At 50.9% G+C, this 16,250-nt stretch overlaps 5 protein-coding genes across 5 annotated transcripts; 2 read left to right on the forward strand and 3 right to left on the reverse strand.

Annotated features, from left to right (window-relative positions):
• Nucleotides 1–335: 335 nt before the first annotated feature.
• BO87DRAFT_311635 (Sds3 domain-containing protein) lies at nucleotides 336–1,929 on the forward strand (the record flags this gene model as incomplete). Its single annotated transcript, XM_025619553.1, has 2 exons — nucleotides 336–773; nucleotides 844–1,929. 2 exons carry the CDS (start codon nucleotides 336–338, stop codon nucleotides 1,927–1,929), a joined length of 1,524 nt encoding a protein of 507 aa, XP_025478384.1.
• Nucleotides 1,930–3,134: 1,205 nt separating this feature from the next.
• BO87DRAFT_377969 (uncharacterized protein) lies at nucleotides 3,135–4,406 on the reverse strand. Its single transcript, XM_025623691.1, has 4 exons — nucleotides 4,172–4,406; nucleotides 3,832–4,112; nucleotides 3,690–3,767; nucleotides 3,135–3,624 (listed from the first exon to the last, which is right to left on the reverse strand). Exons 1-4 carry the CDS (start codon nucleotides 4,327–4,329, stop codon nucleotides 3,146–3,148), a joined length of 996 nt encoding a protein of 331 aa, XP_025478385.1. The 5' UTR covers nucleotides 4,330–4,406; the 3' UTR covers nucleotides 3,135–3,145.
• A 318-nt stretch (nucleotides 4,407–4,724) lies between these two features.
• BO87DRAFT_388090 (extracellular serine-threonine rich protein) lies at nucleotides 4,725–7,362 on the reverse strand (the record flags this gene model as incomplete). The annotated part of the gene is made up of 3 exons (XM_025624839.1): nucleotides 4,725–7,010; nucleotides 7,058–7,231; nucleotides 7,285–7,362. The coding sequence occupies 3 exons, from the start codon at nucleotides 7,360–7,362 to the stop codon at nucleotides 4,725–4,727; spliced, it is 2,538 nt and encodes an 845-aa protein (XP_025478386.1).
• Nucleotides 7,363–9,847: 2,485 nt separating this feature from the next.
• Nucleotides 9,848–11,820, reverse strand: BO87DRAFT_312042 (uncharacterized protein; the record flags this gene model as incomplete). Its single annotated transcript, XM_025619567.1, has 2 exons — nucleotides 9,848–10,824; nucleotides 10,878–11,820. The coding sequence occupies 2 exons, from the start codon at nucleotides 11,818–11,820 to the stop codon at nucleotides 9,848–9,850; spliced, it is 1,920 nt and encodes a 639-aa protein (XP_025478387.1).
• Nucleotides 11,821–12,099: 279 nt separating this feature from the next.
• Nucleotides 12,100–13,251, forward strand: BO87DRAFT_439841 (uncharacterized protein). The gene is made up of 3 exons (XM_025627943.1): nucleotides 12,100–12,698; nucleotides 12,938–12,939; nucleotides 13,034–13,251. The coding sequence occupies exons 1-3, from the start codon at nucleotides 12,517–12,519 to the stop codon at nucleotides 13,114–13,116; spliced, it is 267 nt and encodes an 88-aa protein (XP_025478388.1). The 5' UTR covers nucleotides 12,100–12,516; the 3' UTR covers nucleotides 13,117–13,251.
• The last annotated feature ends 2,999 nt before the right edge of the window (nucleotides 13,252–16,250 follow it).

The raw sequence follows: 16,250 nt of genomic DNA on the forward strand, positions 1-16,250 counted from the left end.
GCCGGGCGGTCAAAAATGTCCCCGAGGCTAATCCGCTTCGGGCCAACGGCCGGCCTCCCGCCTTCTGCTCTCCTCCGTCACTCTCCAGTCCAGTTCTTCTGCCTCCTCTTTCTTCGCCTCGAATTTGCCTGGTCGCTTGTCATCTCCGTGCTTATGCAGACTGCCTTTCGAGCCTTTCGGTCTTGCCCTGCCTTGTTCCGGCAGCAGTTTCCTGCCAAGCCCAGCTTTGCTTCTCCCACTGAGCCTTCTTCTCATCGCCCTTCTCAACTCTTCGCAGTGTTTGCCCTCCACTCCTCTCTCTCTTTCTCGCTCTAGCACCTCCACCATTCTTGCTCATGGCCTACTCTCCTGGCCCAACATCCCCGGTCCACGGGAACGGGGCGCCCATGATGGCAAATAACCTACAATCTCGAGGGCGCTCCACTAGTCCTCCGACCAGCGTGCCGCTGTCGAAACGGGACAAACGACGCAGCGCGCTCCAGGAGCGCCTCCATGACCTCACGGCCTCGTTCAGCCAAAACAGAGATACCCAGTTCCGCCAACAATTGCATGCTCTTCAATGCGACATGACCCTCATTAACAATGCTGATCCTTACGAGCCCGGCCCTCTCCCCGATTCGGCGGAGGATATTGCCCGCCTTATCGAGAATACCGTCGGTGGGGGCAAGTTCGCCAAGGAGATGGCGAGTTTGGCCGGCATGTGGTATTCGCGGTTCGTGCAGGAGGTCAATCAGGTCAAGGCGGAGAAGGATGCGGATTTGGCTATGTTGGTGGTGAGTTCATCTTAGCACTGCTTTTGTTTTTCTGTCGAGCTCGCGGGCTAATGTTTATTCTCTTCTCCAGCATCGTCACAATCATAATCTCGAACGGTTCAAGCAGGAGTATGCGTTTCGGGTCCATTTTGCGGAGGAAGAATATAATAACTTGTCGCTTACCCTTCGGGAGCGTCTTGTTCAAACGATTTCGGGCAAGAGGGCTCGCTTGATGCGAGAAAAAGAGCAGTTGGACCTGGCGGATACCAACGCCCTCCTTCTGCACCCCAATCAGTTCAGCATTACCAACCCTGCCAGTCCGGGTGGGATTCACGGAAACCGCAAGACTCGTCACACCCGCCACCGCGTCGATTTGGACGAGCTCGGCAATGGGATCATGTCGGAGCATTTCAATAAGCGCAAGAGAAAGGCGGCCGATGAGGATGTGGGCTCGCCTGTGCGCGAGACCAACCCCGCCGAGCGCGCCAAGGCCCAGGCGGCCCAGCAGCAGCAAGCGCCGTCCTACTCCATCAATTCTCTCTTTACGGAGAGGGAGCTTGGTGCTCATGCCAATGCTGCACACATTGCGACAGTCCACTTCTTTTCGACGTCCAAGCGTGCGGACCAGCCGTCTGGAGCGGCTACAAACGGTAACAACACCGATGCCGACGATGGTTCGGGGGTGGACGGGACGGGTGCCGAGGACAATGGCACTCCTGCGGCCGATATGGCTCGCACAGCCAGTCAGAACTTCCACGCCACGCGGTCCACGCGGGGGCATGGAAATCACGCTTTGAACGCGCTGGCGGAGCTGTCAGATAAGCCCGCTGTACGTCCTAGTCTCCCGTACAATATCTTGGCCAACTATCACGCGCGTTCAAGCAACAGTGGCGCGCCTCCCTTGCCTCCTCTGATGAACGAGGAAGTCGATGACGACTGGGCGCGCATCGACCGGTTGCATAACAAGCCTGCGGGATTCGTGGATCGCACGCTCGTTCAGCTCTTAGTTGAGACAATCCCCTCAGACGTGGACGGGGTGCCGCAGGACCCTAACCGGTTCAATATGCTGCACCCCGACTTTCCCACCGAAATGGGCATGCATCTGTATCCGTTAAGGAAGGACAACGGCGACGTAACAAGCAACGAGCGTTCAACGAAAAAAACCAAAACGGGCTAGCCATGTAGCCTCTATTTGCGGAACCAACAATACCACAGGCGTTTAAGGCTAGCCATGAAACTGGCTAACCGGGGTAGGTGCAAACAGGATTGGTAGCGGGAGTACTTAACAAATACCACTTTGACGGGCGTTGGGATTAATTGACATTGGCTGCCTGCTTGTATGGTGGCATTTGTTTGGACGGAGCAAGAATCTCCTGTCATACCTTTTTTCTTTTTCTTTTTCCTTTTCTCATCAGTGATCTCTCTTCACCTTGAAATCTCTGACCCGGAATGTTTACTAGAGTCAGCCAGTAGTAGTATACTTCTCTCTGAGTCTTGTGATTCCGCTCTGCGTCTATATTGCTTTGCTTCGGACTGGATTTTGTCCTGGGACGGCGTTGACTGGTGATAGATTTTGCCCTGCTTGCTTCATTGGATATGACACGAATGAGGTAGGCAGTAAGTAAGTAGTCAGTAGGTTTGATAGTCAGTAGGGAAGGTATGATGTGGACTGTACATGCTCGCTGGACGTGTTTATTATCCCTCTCAACTGTGCCCCGCCGGGGCTTACCCTTGAATAACTGTAGAGGTGTTTGGTGGTTACTTGGTGAACTATCTAACTGGTCAGCACTGACAGCAATTATTTGTAAGTGATTACTTAGTTCATAGTTAGGTGCAGACCTAGCTATACACCACAACTAAACATAATACACACTCGTCTACCGCACGATACTTAAAATCCATACTCTCTACTGAGATATATCATTTAATATCATGAACTAGTATATTCAGTGGCATATATACTAGTGGGGTGGCTCGATATGAAGTGCTTAAGTGCATGCATCCCGTGAGTACCATTTACGCTACAATGCAACCCTACCTACCTGCACAGCCACTACAGAAGCAATTGCATAACAGTAATAAATTGGTTACCCCCCTATCCAATAACATTATTTGAATATAGTTTTGTGAGGACAACCAGCCCTTAGTGACGGATGTTCGGGTTAAAATGTTACAGAGCACAGGAATGGTGGTGGTGGTGGTAGATAGTATTGACGAAGTATGGACATGACATTGATGTCGACTATATTATAAGAACAAATAATCAATTACAGGAGCGAAAACTAGTAAACATAAATACATCAAGCAATGTCTATAAAATAACTGACAATGGGACTACATCTAGAAAGAATGAGAATATCACTCCATGTGAAGTCCTCCCCAGCCCATCCAATTCACATACCCACAAGCTCTTCCAACGCTTTAAACTCCTCCGACGCTAACACAGACGAGGCAGAGTGCCTCTGAACCGGATCAACCACCAGCATCAATCGCAGAAGATCCCTAAATTGCCGCGGCATATCCACCTTTCGTAATTCCTCACACAACGGTGAGATTGCTTGCAGCTCCGACACCTCCTCACTAAAACTATCAGCAGCATCTAGCGCAGCTTTCAGCGAATGACCCTCCACATAGTCAGGGTGCGGGATCTTCCAATGAGGGAATAATCGCTTTATTTTCGCCATGCACCAAGCGTCATTAATAAATGGATGCGGACTATCCCACACGCCCAGTACCCCCGGATTTACCCAGCAAAGCAGCATCGCGGCAACTGCCCAGACCTGGGATGGCTCCGCGCATGCGTGCCCTAGGAAGACTTCCGGAGCGCGCATCGCATATGGTTGTGCGTTGAGAAGACTGCCAGATGGCACTACTAGAGTCTATCTATTAGTAGTTACAATAAGAGGACTTGGGTTGGTTGGTCTTGCGGGTATTCACCAAGTCCCAAGTCTCCCACTTTAGCTGTTACATAGCCGGTTTCAATACCAGAGAGCAGGATGTTTGCGGGCTTTAAGTCTGCGACAGGTTAGGTAGGGGAATTAGCAGATGTCAGATCCTTATAGACTAGGATCTTCTATACCTGTGTTCACACATCCGTAGCCTTCCAGTACGACACAACTAGTCAAAGCTGCTCTCATGACGGCCACGACGAGTGAGTAGATACGCATGCTAGGCTGGTATTTCACCTCTGCAAGAGTGGTGTCCAGCCATTCCAGGGCGATAGTGCTACTGTTAATCTCGTCGTACATCCTTCGGAAGCACGCTGAAGAGATGACACCGGGAAGACGATAGGCTTGTCGCTCACGCTTCATGTTCTCTAGTGCGGTTACGGCGTCGGGTGGGGATGCTTTTATCAGAGCCCTGGGTATGGTATAGTTAGTGCTGGGCGAGGTTGAGATTCATGATGTAGCACAGCGGACCTTTTGGGAGCTTGGGGAGCGTGTCGTGTATTCTCACGCGGGATAATCTCAGCTTTATAGACTGTCGAGGTATGTGTGCTATCTCCCACTACGGGGTTGAGTATTCGGTAGTTCCAAGAGGTGCCTTGGAGAGTAGTTCCAGGTGCGAGGGATGACATGGTTCTTGAGAAATGTTTTCGTGGAGCAAACATACTTCGGTAGTTGTGCAATATAATAAATCAAGAATGGGTTGTTTACGAAGACGCTGTGGAGGGATGGGAAATAGTATGTAAAAAGGGAAGATGGAGTTATACGTGACGGGCACGGGACTCGGAATGTGGCTGGTGCGGCTGGCTATGTGGCTATCAGATGTAGTACATCTACTATCTGCAACTCCCTACTATATTACATGGGTTCAAGTATCAGGCACAGCAATTAAATAACATAATGTAGCAAGCAACCTGGTTGTTTACAAGCAAAGCAAAGGTCCTTCAAATACACCGGGACGATGACATATCATCGCAATTTACAACTCCAATCTGTTCACTCCCCTCATATCATTCCCTGACTACGATTAGTAAATGCCCAAAAGAGCAGCGACGGCGATAGTCCACCACCATCCTGAAGAGTTCTTCTCCTTAGACGCTTTGTTGGACAGCACCGGTGTGTGGCTAGGTGAAGGAGACGTTGTTGGCCGGCCGGAGAAGGTAGCGAGAGTCGAGGAAGCCCAGGGGTTGGGAATACGGCTTGAACTTGCCGAGACGCCAGTTGGACCGCCTGGCACAAGGCCCACGGTTGTCTGGGCGCTTCCTGAGGCGGTCGTAAATACGACCTTAGGCACGGTCACGGTCCAGGTAGAGTAGGTGACGACGGTGGACGCGACAGGTGCAGCAGTGGCTGGTTTGGTGGTCGGTGCGACACCACCGGTGACTGAGTGGACTGCTGTACCAGTGACTGGAGCGGCACCAGTGGCGCCAGCGCCGAGGGTGATCGAAGTTGGGATGACCGTCACGATGCCTGGGTTTTGCGGTACATAGGCGGCGCAGATACCGGTGAAATAGGATAGAGCAGCCTGGACTTCGGCTTGGGAAGCTCCCCAGGCTTGTATGCAGGAAATGACCTTCTTGGTGAAATCGTCCGATGGGCAGTAGCAGCTGATATCGCTGTTGGAGCTGCACTTGGGAAGCAGGTTCATCCAGGTGTTGATGCACTTGGGCACCACGTTGGGGCACGGTGCGGATGGGGCGGGCGTCGAGACACCGCTGGCACCGGTGCTGGTGGCTGGGGACTTGCCCGTGGGTACAACTGTGTTTGCAATTGTAGACGTTGCTGTCATGGTGATGGTGGAGACAGTGCTAGTAACGGAAGTGATGGCCTTGCCACTTGAGGTCACGACTGAAGTCACAGGACATGTGGTCAAGGTCTCCCAGGTCACAATAGTTGTTGTGCTCTCAGGCGCAGTAGTGACAGGGCCAACAGATGTCGGGCCGGCGGTACACTTGGGGCAGTATGTGGACACCGAGGTCAATATCACTGTTGAGATGGTACTAGTGACTGAAGTCACCGGCTTTCCGCTCGAGGTCACTACAGTGGTCACTGGACATGTAGTAAGGGTCTCATATGTAACCACAGTTGTCGTGCTCTCAGGGACGGAGACCGGTCCAGAGGAAATGGGAGCGACGCCGGTTGGACCGTGAGCAGAACTGGAGACGACCGAGGTAGGTGTGATAGTGGTCACTGAGGTCACGGTCATGGTTGAGACTGTGCTGGTAACCGAGGTGATAGGAACACCACTTGAGGTAACAACGTTGGTCACAGGGCAGGTAGTCACAGTCTCATAAGTGACAACGGTCGTAGTCCTCTCAGGGGCCGAGACAGGGCCAGACGAGATAGGTGCTACAGAAGTCGGAGCAATGCACTTGGTGCAGATGGTCGACGTCGAGGTCAGCGTAACAGTAGAGACGGTTGTGCCAACTGACGTGGTGAGTGAGCCGCCTGCAGAGCCAGTGGATGTCACTGGGCAAGTGGTCACTGTCACATATGTAACGACGGTGGTCTTGTCAACAGCAGGAGCTGAAGAGCCATGCCCTGATGCAGCAGGAGCAGTAGACACAGCAGGGCTAGTAGGGACCGGGCTCGAATGGGATGAGGTGGACTCGACAGGAGAGCTGCCGGATGGAACACTGATCGACGTCGTAACCATCGGATTGCTGGTATGGTGTCCTGCCGACGTACTCACCGACGTACTCGCTGCCGGAGAAGCCCCAGAAGTTTCAGTAACCGGGCATACAGTAGTCGAGACCGCAATCGTAGATGTGACCACTGTGACCGAGTTTGCAGGACAATTCGTCACAGTGGGTGCGCAGCTTGTGATTGTCACCTCCTTCGTCGAGTAAACAGTAGATGTAGTCATCCTGACTGGTGTCGGGGCAGAAGTTGTAGTAGCTGCGGGCGACGAGGGTGGCATCAGGATCAGGGGAGTTGAGGAGCCACTTGACTTGGTCGAGGATGGCAGCACAGTGGTACTAGAGGTATCGGTGTCCTGGCTCGGCGAGCAATCGAATTCGACCTCATAAATACCCAAATCGCAGGTCTCGATCTCAATATCCTCCTCAAGCCTGAAGCTCACTGAAACAGAACCACCACACTGATCATTGGTAACATCTGTCCCGCCCGGAGAGCAGGAGACAACATCATTGCAGGATGATCCATCAGGCATGTTATAGATAATGTGGACGTCAGCTTCCTTGGATGTGGCGAGACGAAACCTGCTGACAGAGAATCCCTTCTGGCCTTTACCGGAAGACATCTTGAGACCCGAAGATCTTTCCTTGGAGAGTTTTCCAACGATGCATTTTCCCTGTAACCATTAGTTACGGACCAACTCAAGAGAGGTGCAATGCTTACACTGGAGGAAGCGCCAAAGCTCTCTTTCAAGGAGAAGCCTGAGAACTCAAACCCGGCATAGGCTGAGAAGGAGCCGACAGCCAGCCCGGACCAGTCAAATCCAGTTTGCTGATCCTGGGAACAATCATTGTCGGCCTTTCCAGGACTGGGATAGCATTCATCGGTTCCCCACCACTATGTATATTAGCCTTGTATGAAGTCATGTACAAGAGTAAGAGCACACTCACCAAGCCCTTGGGATGAGCAAGAGCTGCAAGCGGCCAAAGGGCGACCGAAATTAGGTAAAGAGGAACTATGGCCCTCATATTGAATAGGGCTTAGTAGTAGTCGAAGGAGTGTAAAGAATGTCGAATGAGATGCAGATTGTCGATTGGTTTCAAAGTCACCCAGTTGCGGAAGAGGAGACTTATAAAGAAGACGACAAGAAATAAGAACAAGCCAACGAGTGATAGTAGATGAACGAGTGTCTAGTGTCAAGCCACTTGGGCAAACAAACAATAACACAATAACAACAACAAGAAACAGCTTCAGGGGGAAATCAGAGCAGCAAAGCATTCTGTTACCAGGGAGGGCGATGGACCCTTAAAAGTACCAACACCGGGATGGCGAAAGGCTGTGTGCCTAACACAGCCATGACGGCAATTGCCGTTCACCAGGTTAGACTGAAAGTGCAAGTAAGACAGCCCATTGAGCATTCACGCTCCAACCAGCCAGATGTCAATGGCTGCACAGTCGGTGTTACAACCACCAATCCAATCCAGAGGCGCCGGGTGTGCCGCTAGTGCAGGAACAGGGTGAAAGACCCTGACAGAAGCGCGAGTTCATCGCCAATCAGGAGCCACAAAGGCTGGCATTTGGCTCAGCCCAAGAGATGTATCGGCCCATAAGGGGAGATGATGAAGAACCCTTTATTTTGTGGGTGAAAGAGGGGACTATGGGGCGTTGGTGGCTGTTCGTTGCCTGGCAGTCTGACAGCATACAAGCCTCTACCTAAATCCATGGCAACAAGACATTCATCGACTTACTATTCCTGACTCCATCTGGCGACGAATGCGCCAGCAATAATCAGACATGAGGATCATGAATGGATACGCCCAACAAGCAGTAGACAGGACCCATTCATCCAGGACGAAAAGGGTAGAAGGGAAGAAGAGAGGGGAAGCCAAGCAAGAAGGGATCGATCATGTGTCTGTCACTGACAGACACACTGTCCCACCTCCCAAATGAGACCCTAAACGGCGCCAATGTCTCTTCTCCACGTCAAATGTCCAGCCAGGGTCCAATTCTATCCATTCATATCACATCAGACACACAGAAGAAGTTTATTCTGCACGATCCTCTCAAAGCGGCATCTCCGATCTTCAACACCTAAAAGCTCGCTTGTGTGCAGTGAGTGAGAGGGTAAAGTTAACCCGGCGTCTCGCGCTGAAACCTGACCAGTCAGTGCCCCAACAACATCTTCCCCTCTCACATTCATCACTCCTTTACCAACTGCCAAGATTATCCATTCGGTTCCCATTCTAATAATAATCTTACGACACTGGAAGAGCCCAGTTTACCCCAATCCGAATCAGAAAGAGAACAAACTTCAACCGATCTACAGCGTACTAGAGAGAAGTTGAGGGCAGCACGCATTCCCATTCACCAGGTAACCGCCGAGGCTTCAATCCAAGTTCCCCGACTACAAACACCGCCACGCCACAGCAAGATAGCTGATGGAAGAAATCAAGGGATTGACAGCCATGTAGACTCTAATTGACGTAGACTAACTACATAGGTGACCTAGGGAACCCCAGCGCCAGAATACCACCTCGGAATCCAACCCTTCAGAGCCTGGGCCACCGCCTCCACATTCCACTAAAATACCATGCAAGTCTGCGTTTGGGTTTGGGGTTTGTGATGTGAGCATTGTGATAGAGCATGCATGCATATATGCTGTACGATCTGATTTATGCGCTCGCATAGGATTGATTGGTTCGGACTTCAACTGGCTTGTCTCCACAGGAGGTGGTTGTGCAACCTGCTAAACGCTCGTGTACAAAGCGATGACGAGAGAATTACTACTTTACCCCTGGCGCGTCGCACAATGGCTCTGTCTGACCATTGCGTTAGGGACCTTGAGGGGTTTCGTTTACTCCTGACCCTTGTTATGGCTTGCATAGGGTGGTATTGCTTCATTTCCTTTGGGTTGAGCACTGAGACAAGTATTACTTGCAAGAGGGAAGGGCAAAGCCATCGCCAATGGCTTGATGGCCTGATGGCTGCCTAGAGGCTATAGTTACTCGATACTACCTGGAAATCTTAAAAAGCCTACGTTACTAGTCGATTGCTTGAAATACTTTCATATTTGCATTTCCGTGTGCTTAAGACGCCGTAGCACTACATACATGTCATCAAACGGAGGAAATCAAGGTAGAACAAAGAAAAGCAAAAGGTCTTCGTAACACAAGGTATATCCTTTCATCAACTCCAGAAATCAAATGTCATCAAACTCGAACTTTTGGCCATGAGATATCCCCCGTCTTTCCGACCACAAGAGTAAGAAGAGAAAGAAGACCTAATTCTGTGGGAGAGAAGCCATGCAGAACACCCGCCGATGGTGGAGAACGGGGCTGGATCAACCAACCCACATTCCCGATGTAACAAACACATCACCGTCTATGCTAGAAACACAGACTCTAAATCCATATACAAATGTTCAATATGTCCTCGGAATTGGTGGAAATCCAGGCACGCTATGTTCGCCTCAAATCAGAGATATCAGGGTATCGCGCAGTGTCAAATCGTAGTTTAGAAAGGAAGCTGGGTGTGGCGGTGGGCGTCCATCAGCTTTCGTCGGACCGCTTCCCCGCCGTTGTACCCACTAGCTTTGCGCTTGCGCGTGGGGGTGCGTTGGTCTGCATGGCGTGCATGTCTGAAGACGCTAGCAGGGCGAGAAGGCGAATTGGCCGGCATAAACTCCCGATGCTGTGGGAGACGCAACAGTGCTTGGTAGCGGTTGTGATTCCGGCGGAACGCGGTAACGATGCCACGGTCCAGGTGGTTTAGGAATCGTTCCGCACTGCTGGCCTGCTGGGAGTCGGCACCGCGATTAGGGGTCGGTGTGCCCGTGCCGAGTTGTAGGGGCCGAGCAGTCATTGGCGACATCAGCGCTTCTTCGTCGAACGCCTTATCCATCTCGTCATCAGATGACCCATCACCGAAGTCAATGAAGTCTTCGACATTCAAAGCCGACTCCGGATCATCTTCATCGTCGTCCTCGAAAGAGCTATCGATAGCAAAGTCACGGGATGGATAGAACGCCTCAGGGGGGCCCATTACCTGACCGCCTGGAGCAATATCATTACCGAGGGCAGTCATCATAAGATTAGCACTTGATGCAAGCATGGGGCTCAGATCTGCATGGTTGGGCGATGCGAGGGCGTCCGTATCGCTTTCGTCAATAAGATGCATGGTAGTAGCCCGTGGACTGTTATGAGCAGTATTGCAGGCGCTGTTCGTGGCAGATTCAAGCCAATCATGGCGAGAGGAGGCATAGGCAGGGATGATCACGAGGTGCTTGCCAGTGCAGTCGACAAGTGCAACAGGCTTATGAGGGTCGGCGACAAATGTCCCCATAATCGGTCCTCGCCGACGAGAAGTGGTTTCGCTCTTCTCATCACCTGTGGGCGCCAGCGAGGCCGAAGAATCCCGACGCAGGATAGATCTAGGATGCGTGATGGTGGCAGGAGGGGGAAGATCTTCATCTGTAGTCTCGCCATCATCGGCTTCAAACGTGTCAGCAAGTGGAATGTGCGGGGTTGACCAGCTTCATGCATACTTTCATAGCCGCTTGACTCCGAGCCCTCGGAGATGGCATCGGATTCCACGTGATAAATATTGGAATGCCCGTAGTCTGACTCGGCATACATCTCCTCAGACTGACGCCGGCGGCGGGATAAATTTTCATTATCATTGTCGATCATGCGACGCAACTGAGGATCGAGACTATCTTGTTGGAGGAAATCACTGGGGATCTCATCCTCGGTATGGGAATCACTATCAGACGAGGAGTCCGAGTCTTCCTGGAAGTGCACCCGGCGCGGCACCGGGGTCTCAATAGCAGTCTCGCTAGCCATGTCGGTCTCCCCGAAGGCTTCCATGGCAGTATAAAGCTGTTCTTCATCAAAGAAGGACGCACCCGACAGGATCATATGATCGTCGAAAACATTGGGACCGGCCCAAACATCAGCGCCGGGAGCTAGGATACCGCCAACGGGGTTTTCATTTTCAGACTCCACAATCAACAACTCTTCCAGTTTCTCTACATCCTGTTCCTCATCATCTGAGCCATCGCTGATGTAGTCCACAGCGGCATAGACATCATCAGAGCTTTCGTCAGAATCATTGTTATCATCGCTACTCCGTTGACCATCGTAGCCATCATCGTCGGAGAATTTCATCTTCTTTGTCTTCTTCTGTTTCACGCCCGTCTTATGGGCCCTGTCACGGCGACCATAAGACGGGGCACGAACAGCTGGCTGTTCTTCCTCGTCATCTGCATCATCATCCTCGGAGTCATTTGCATCGTCGCTGAGTTCGCCAATGGATGAGACGGATGACACACTCGATACGGAGGCCGCTCTTCGCTTCCGATCAGCATTCAAAGAACCAAGGGAGACAGCTTTATTGGACGTTCTCGGGGAACGACCCGCGGGGTTGTGATGGGTAGCCTTTGCGACACCCTGGGGTGACCGCTTCGGGGAGTTTGTTGTTGGCGCCATTATATCGTCAACAATAGGTATTGTTATATTGCTTCTTTGGGAGAGGTCTCTAAGTTGAATTGGGACCGACAAAGGTTAGGTAGCACTTGTTGGTTCGACAAAGTTTGCTACCCGTACAACCCGCTGCAATGAATCGATTGCGTCAGCGACTTGAGAAGACAGGTTCAGGGACCGATATCGTAAGGTAGGAGTTTTTCGGAACGTTATTTCGTAATGGCGTAGAGGAAGGAAAGGATATCGTGATCGATGTTATAGACAGCGTGAGAGAGATCGGGATGAGGGGGGGTATATCGGTAGGGGTGGTGATCGGATAGAGGGAAGGGGAGGGCAGAAAAAAAGGGACGATAGCAAAGACTTTTCGTAGACCGCAAAAGCACCTCACCGTCCAGAAGGGGACGTCAAAAGTGCTTCTCCTGTAAATGTACTGAGGGGCAATTCCGACGCTTGCCTGTTGTTGCGTCGAAAGAGGAACAGATAATCGTCAAGTCAATTGGAGATTACTCGGAGCTGCTGGACTGGGGAGCATGGAAAAGGCAGCCGTGCCCCCCAGCGAGGAATCTACAGCTCAGCGAAAGCCATCCTGGCACGGAACCCTTGACGATATCTGGATAGTATAGAAGGAGAAGAAGAGGGTCTTTTGAAGGTTGGATAGAAGGTGTGGTGAGAAGATTCTGCGACGAGAGTGGCAGAAGGAAGATGAGGGGTGGAATAGAGGGTAGGAAGGAGGAGGGAAAAGACAGCAGGGGAGAAGATCATCTATCCGTACGCCGTCGTACCGTGACGAGCAGGTTACAGGACGGAACGGCCTTGGATTGCCTGGGGCGGGCCAAATTTTCCAGTCAGGGTGGAGCCCGCCTCGGCCGGTCGCAGTCTGCGGGGTCATGATTGGTCAGGAACCACAAAAACAGTCACGCCCATTGGCGGGCAAGTGTTCACCGCATCTTTTTTTCTTTTTTCCATTTTTATTCTTTTTTTGCCTGCAATCCACCCCAGCTGGTCTCTGCAGTAGAAGCCAATCATTCGCGGGGGACTTGTAACAGCCTCGAATAGAAGGCGACAATGATATGACCGGTTTAGTACCACTTAGTCACGGCCTGTCCAAAGGAGGCAACAGAAGAAGTAATTTCCGCCTGGCAGACTCTTACCTCCTTTCACTTAGTACTACTACGTACTACTTTGTCACTATCTAGTACTAAATGGTGACTATCTATAGCATACTGTCTCGGAATGGACTACGGCATGCACTCCGGCACGTCCCGGTTGTCGAACGAAGACGATCCTGAAGCACTTGGGTAGTCTTTCTTCGTTGGGTACCTGAAACTGCAGATGGCGTCGACGGGTCTTTTCCATTGAAAGGGATACTATTATGGGGACGGAGACGGCAAATTGGAAAATGAACAGCGCCTTGTGGCCAGGAAGGAATCCCACTACTAAGTTTCTGCTTGCCATCTATGACTTGGCCCGCTGTTCCGCCTGCCTAGTACTAAATCACCGGACAAATCATGAACAACGCTGGCGACGGAGTCACCCGAGGATTGAAGCATCGGTGACTCACTACTCCTCCGAGTTGGAGGCATCTATTCGCCTCCAGACGAGCGTTATGTTCGGAAACTCGAGATGAATCGAACACCTACCCAGGGTTGAAACATAACCATATGGCGAACCGATGCAGCATCCCTACGTATCACCCCCTCTGTTCCACCACTAGCATACATTTTTACAGACTTGTACAGTATGTAAGTAAAGGCAATCTGTTAGATCACAGGCATGCAGGCAAGAACGCAGATCGCACCCGAGCCTCTGATAAAGAATGAGGGGCCTTCTTTTTCCGAAAGTTGTGGCATGCAAAGCGGGCCATACTGTAAGAAAGGGGAGAATAAGCAAATCTCACAAGCCAAATTCCTGCCGCTAAAGGAAGGGAGGACAACTTTCTGAACCGTGCCCTCTGCACGGTGACATCTTCTCACATCATCTTGATAATGGCCGTCACTGTGTCGGCTAGATCAACTGGTCCATGATTCATCGAATGCACTGCACTCATAGGTATGATTCATCGAGCGTGCATCTAGACGCAGGAAACACGAGTTGGCTGCCGGATGGCCTGCACTCCTCTCTCAGGAGGTCGGGAGTAAGGGAGGATGACATGGATGGACCCGGATGGCTGGCCTTGATGGGCCACCTTACCGGATGAGGTCAATCCCACCACTCGGATTGGCCAAGCCCGGCACTGGCGGCTATGCCTTACCCGATATGGACTAGTCCGCTCATGGGGAGGAAAAGGTGCTGCCTCGCTGTTTTGTTCATTCTCGGGGTCTTCCTTGCTGCTCACAGTAGACTGCAATGGGCACGTTGATCGATTCCTTACGTTGGTGACTCTCTACCACACGAATTGGTCTGTCTTAGAGTATACATCACTAAGCATAAGTGATTTCTCTAAGTCATGGCTACCGCCTATTCTGTCAAATTACTAAGCCAGCTGTCAGTCATACTTACAGTCAGTACGAAGTATAGCCGCTGAACATAACACGGTCAACTCAATTCCTCGGTTTCAAGTTCTAGTCTACTTTTACAATCATCCTCAACAGGACCCTTATCTGCAAGCATCAATTGTTCCCAGGAAACTGCAGACACAGAATCCTGATCCTTTAGCATGGGTATCCAGGCGCACGGATATGCGACAGAGCCTCGGTATCCGCGGCTCAGCCTAGACCTCCAGCCTTGGGCGGATGCATCAAGTTGCAGCAGACCAGATATCCACCAGAAGATCAAGGCATGATAAGTTCAATGAACAGCACAACATAGGAGTCTCGAGCGTCAATTAGACCAACAACGCAGCGGCTAAATCTCCGAGATTGCCGTACCACCTTTACCAATTTGCAGAGATGGGCTATTTACAGTATCCGTGATGCCCATCCTGTATACATACTACCTCTTTTCACAGACATAACCCATCCAGACTGACTCCGTAGGAAGGTAATCGGGAACATATAATGGCACACGTGATAGTACTAATCGCCGACCGGATCGACTAAAATAGTTCAAAGTGGAAAGACAAAAAAGCCACCGCATCAATAATCCCAGGAGGTCCGTGACATTTTCGGCATCATCCCGAACGGACTGGGCTGGGCACTACTACCATACTGTGTACAACCCCCTACTCTATCCAAGGCAAGATAGGTAAGTAGTTTCGGCTAGCCGTGAATTTGGCGCTACTATTGCTGGTTTGTTTTGCCTTGAATATTCCTCCGTATATTCCGTATATCAAAAGTGCGGAATTCGGCTACCTTTCAATAATAGGAATCAGAAATTGCACCACACCTTCAACCGGTACCCCTCCACAAAACATTCATAATTACAATGACAAAAGATCAACCCACAAAAAGCACCCAGGTCCCCGAGCGCAGAGCAACAGACAATGATGATCTAGAATGAATGCAAAGCACCACACCACTTCTTCGAGACAGGTACATTAGTCTCATGTTCCATTACCTCGTTGGCTTGCGAAAGAGGGACAAGAACACTCAGGCATGAATTGTGAATGATGGATGGGTGGACTAGTAGCGATGCCTTTGGCATTCATACATGATGCATGCATGTTGTAATTGGCTCTAAACAAGCGGTAAAGGGACAGCTGGCTTGCCGCCGCTGCAACTACTGGAAACTCAGCCGGTTGGATGTATCGAGAAACACCCTACTACGGGGCTGGCCAGCCAGCCAGCAACTCGATTCAACTACGACTGCTAATTATCATTGTTGTTGCTTACGGAGGTACTTGGTGCAAGTTTAGCAGGTTCTTCTGCCACATGTTGAAGTGCTGGCGGCTATTAATAATAAGTTGGTTATATTGCTTTAATGTAAGTGGATGAACTGTGCAGCGGGAAATGGGCTGATAAGCAGCAGCAGCAGCAGCAGTAGCAGCAGGTGAGAGGGGGAAGAACCTACTGTAAGTAAAGTTTCTTTTTTCGTTATTACTTACACATAGTAACATCATCACTCATTGCTCCATATTAGTCCAAATTTATGTGCATTGCGCCAGTGATACAAAAAATCCCCCATTGTCAACTAACTAATCAACAATCCACTACTATGTACTAAGGGGCAAAAGAAGAGGGGGGAGAGGGGGGAACGTGGCCTTCCATTCCATTCTTCCAAGATTCTAGTTGAACCCGACCCAGTTAGTTATCGTTATCAAGATTGGGGGGAAATGGGCGATAGTGGATATTGAATGATGATGATGTTTGCAATTGCCCACTATTGTATGGTCACAGTAATACCATTTCATACAGCTAGTCCACGTCGAGCAGGATGTTAAGTGGGTTCTGATTACTCAAGAGATCGGCGCCCGTTGCAGACCCCATTGGTCAATGCGTGGCTACTTTTGGCTGTCTGATTGGCTGGGGTGGCTGCACCCCGCAGTCTCGTCGATTTTC

This window comes from Aspergillus neoniger, assembly GCF_003184625.1.
Source record: "Aspergillus neoniger CBS 115656 unplaced genomic scaffold BO87scaffold_22, whole genome shotgun sequence".
NCBI classification, from domain to species: Eukaryota; Fungi; Ascomycota; class Eurotiomycetes; order Eurotiales; family Aspergillaceae; genus Aspergillus; species Aspergillus neoniger.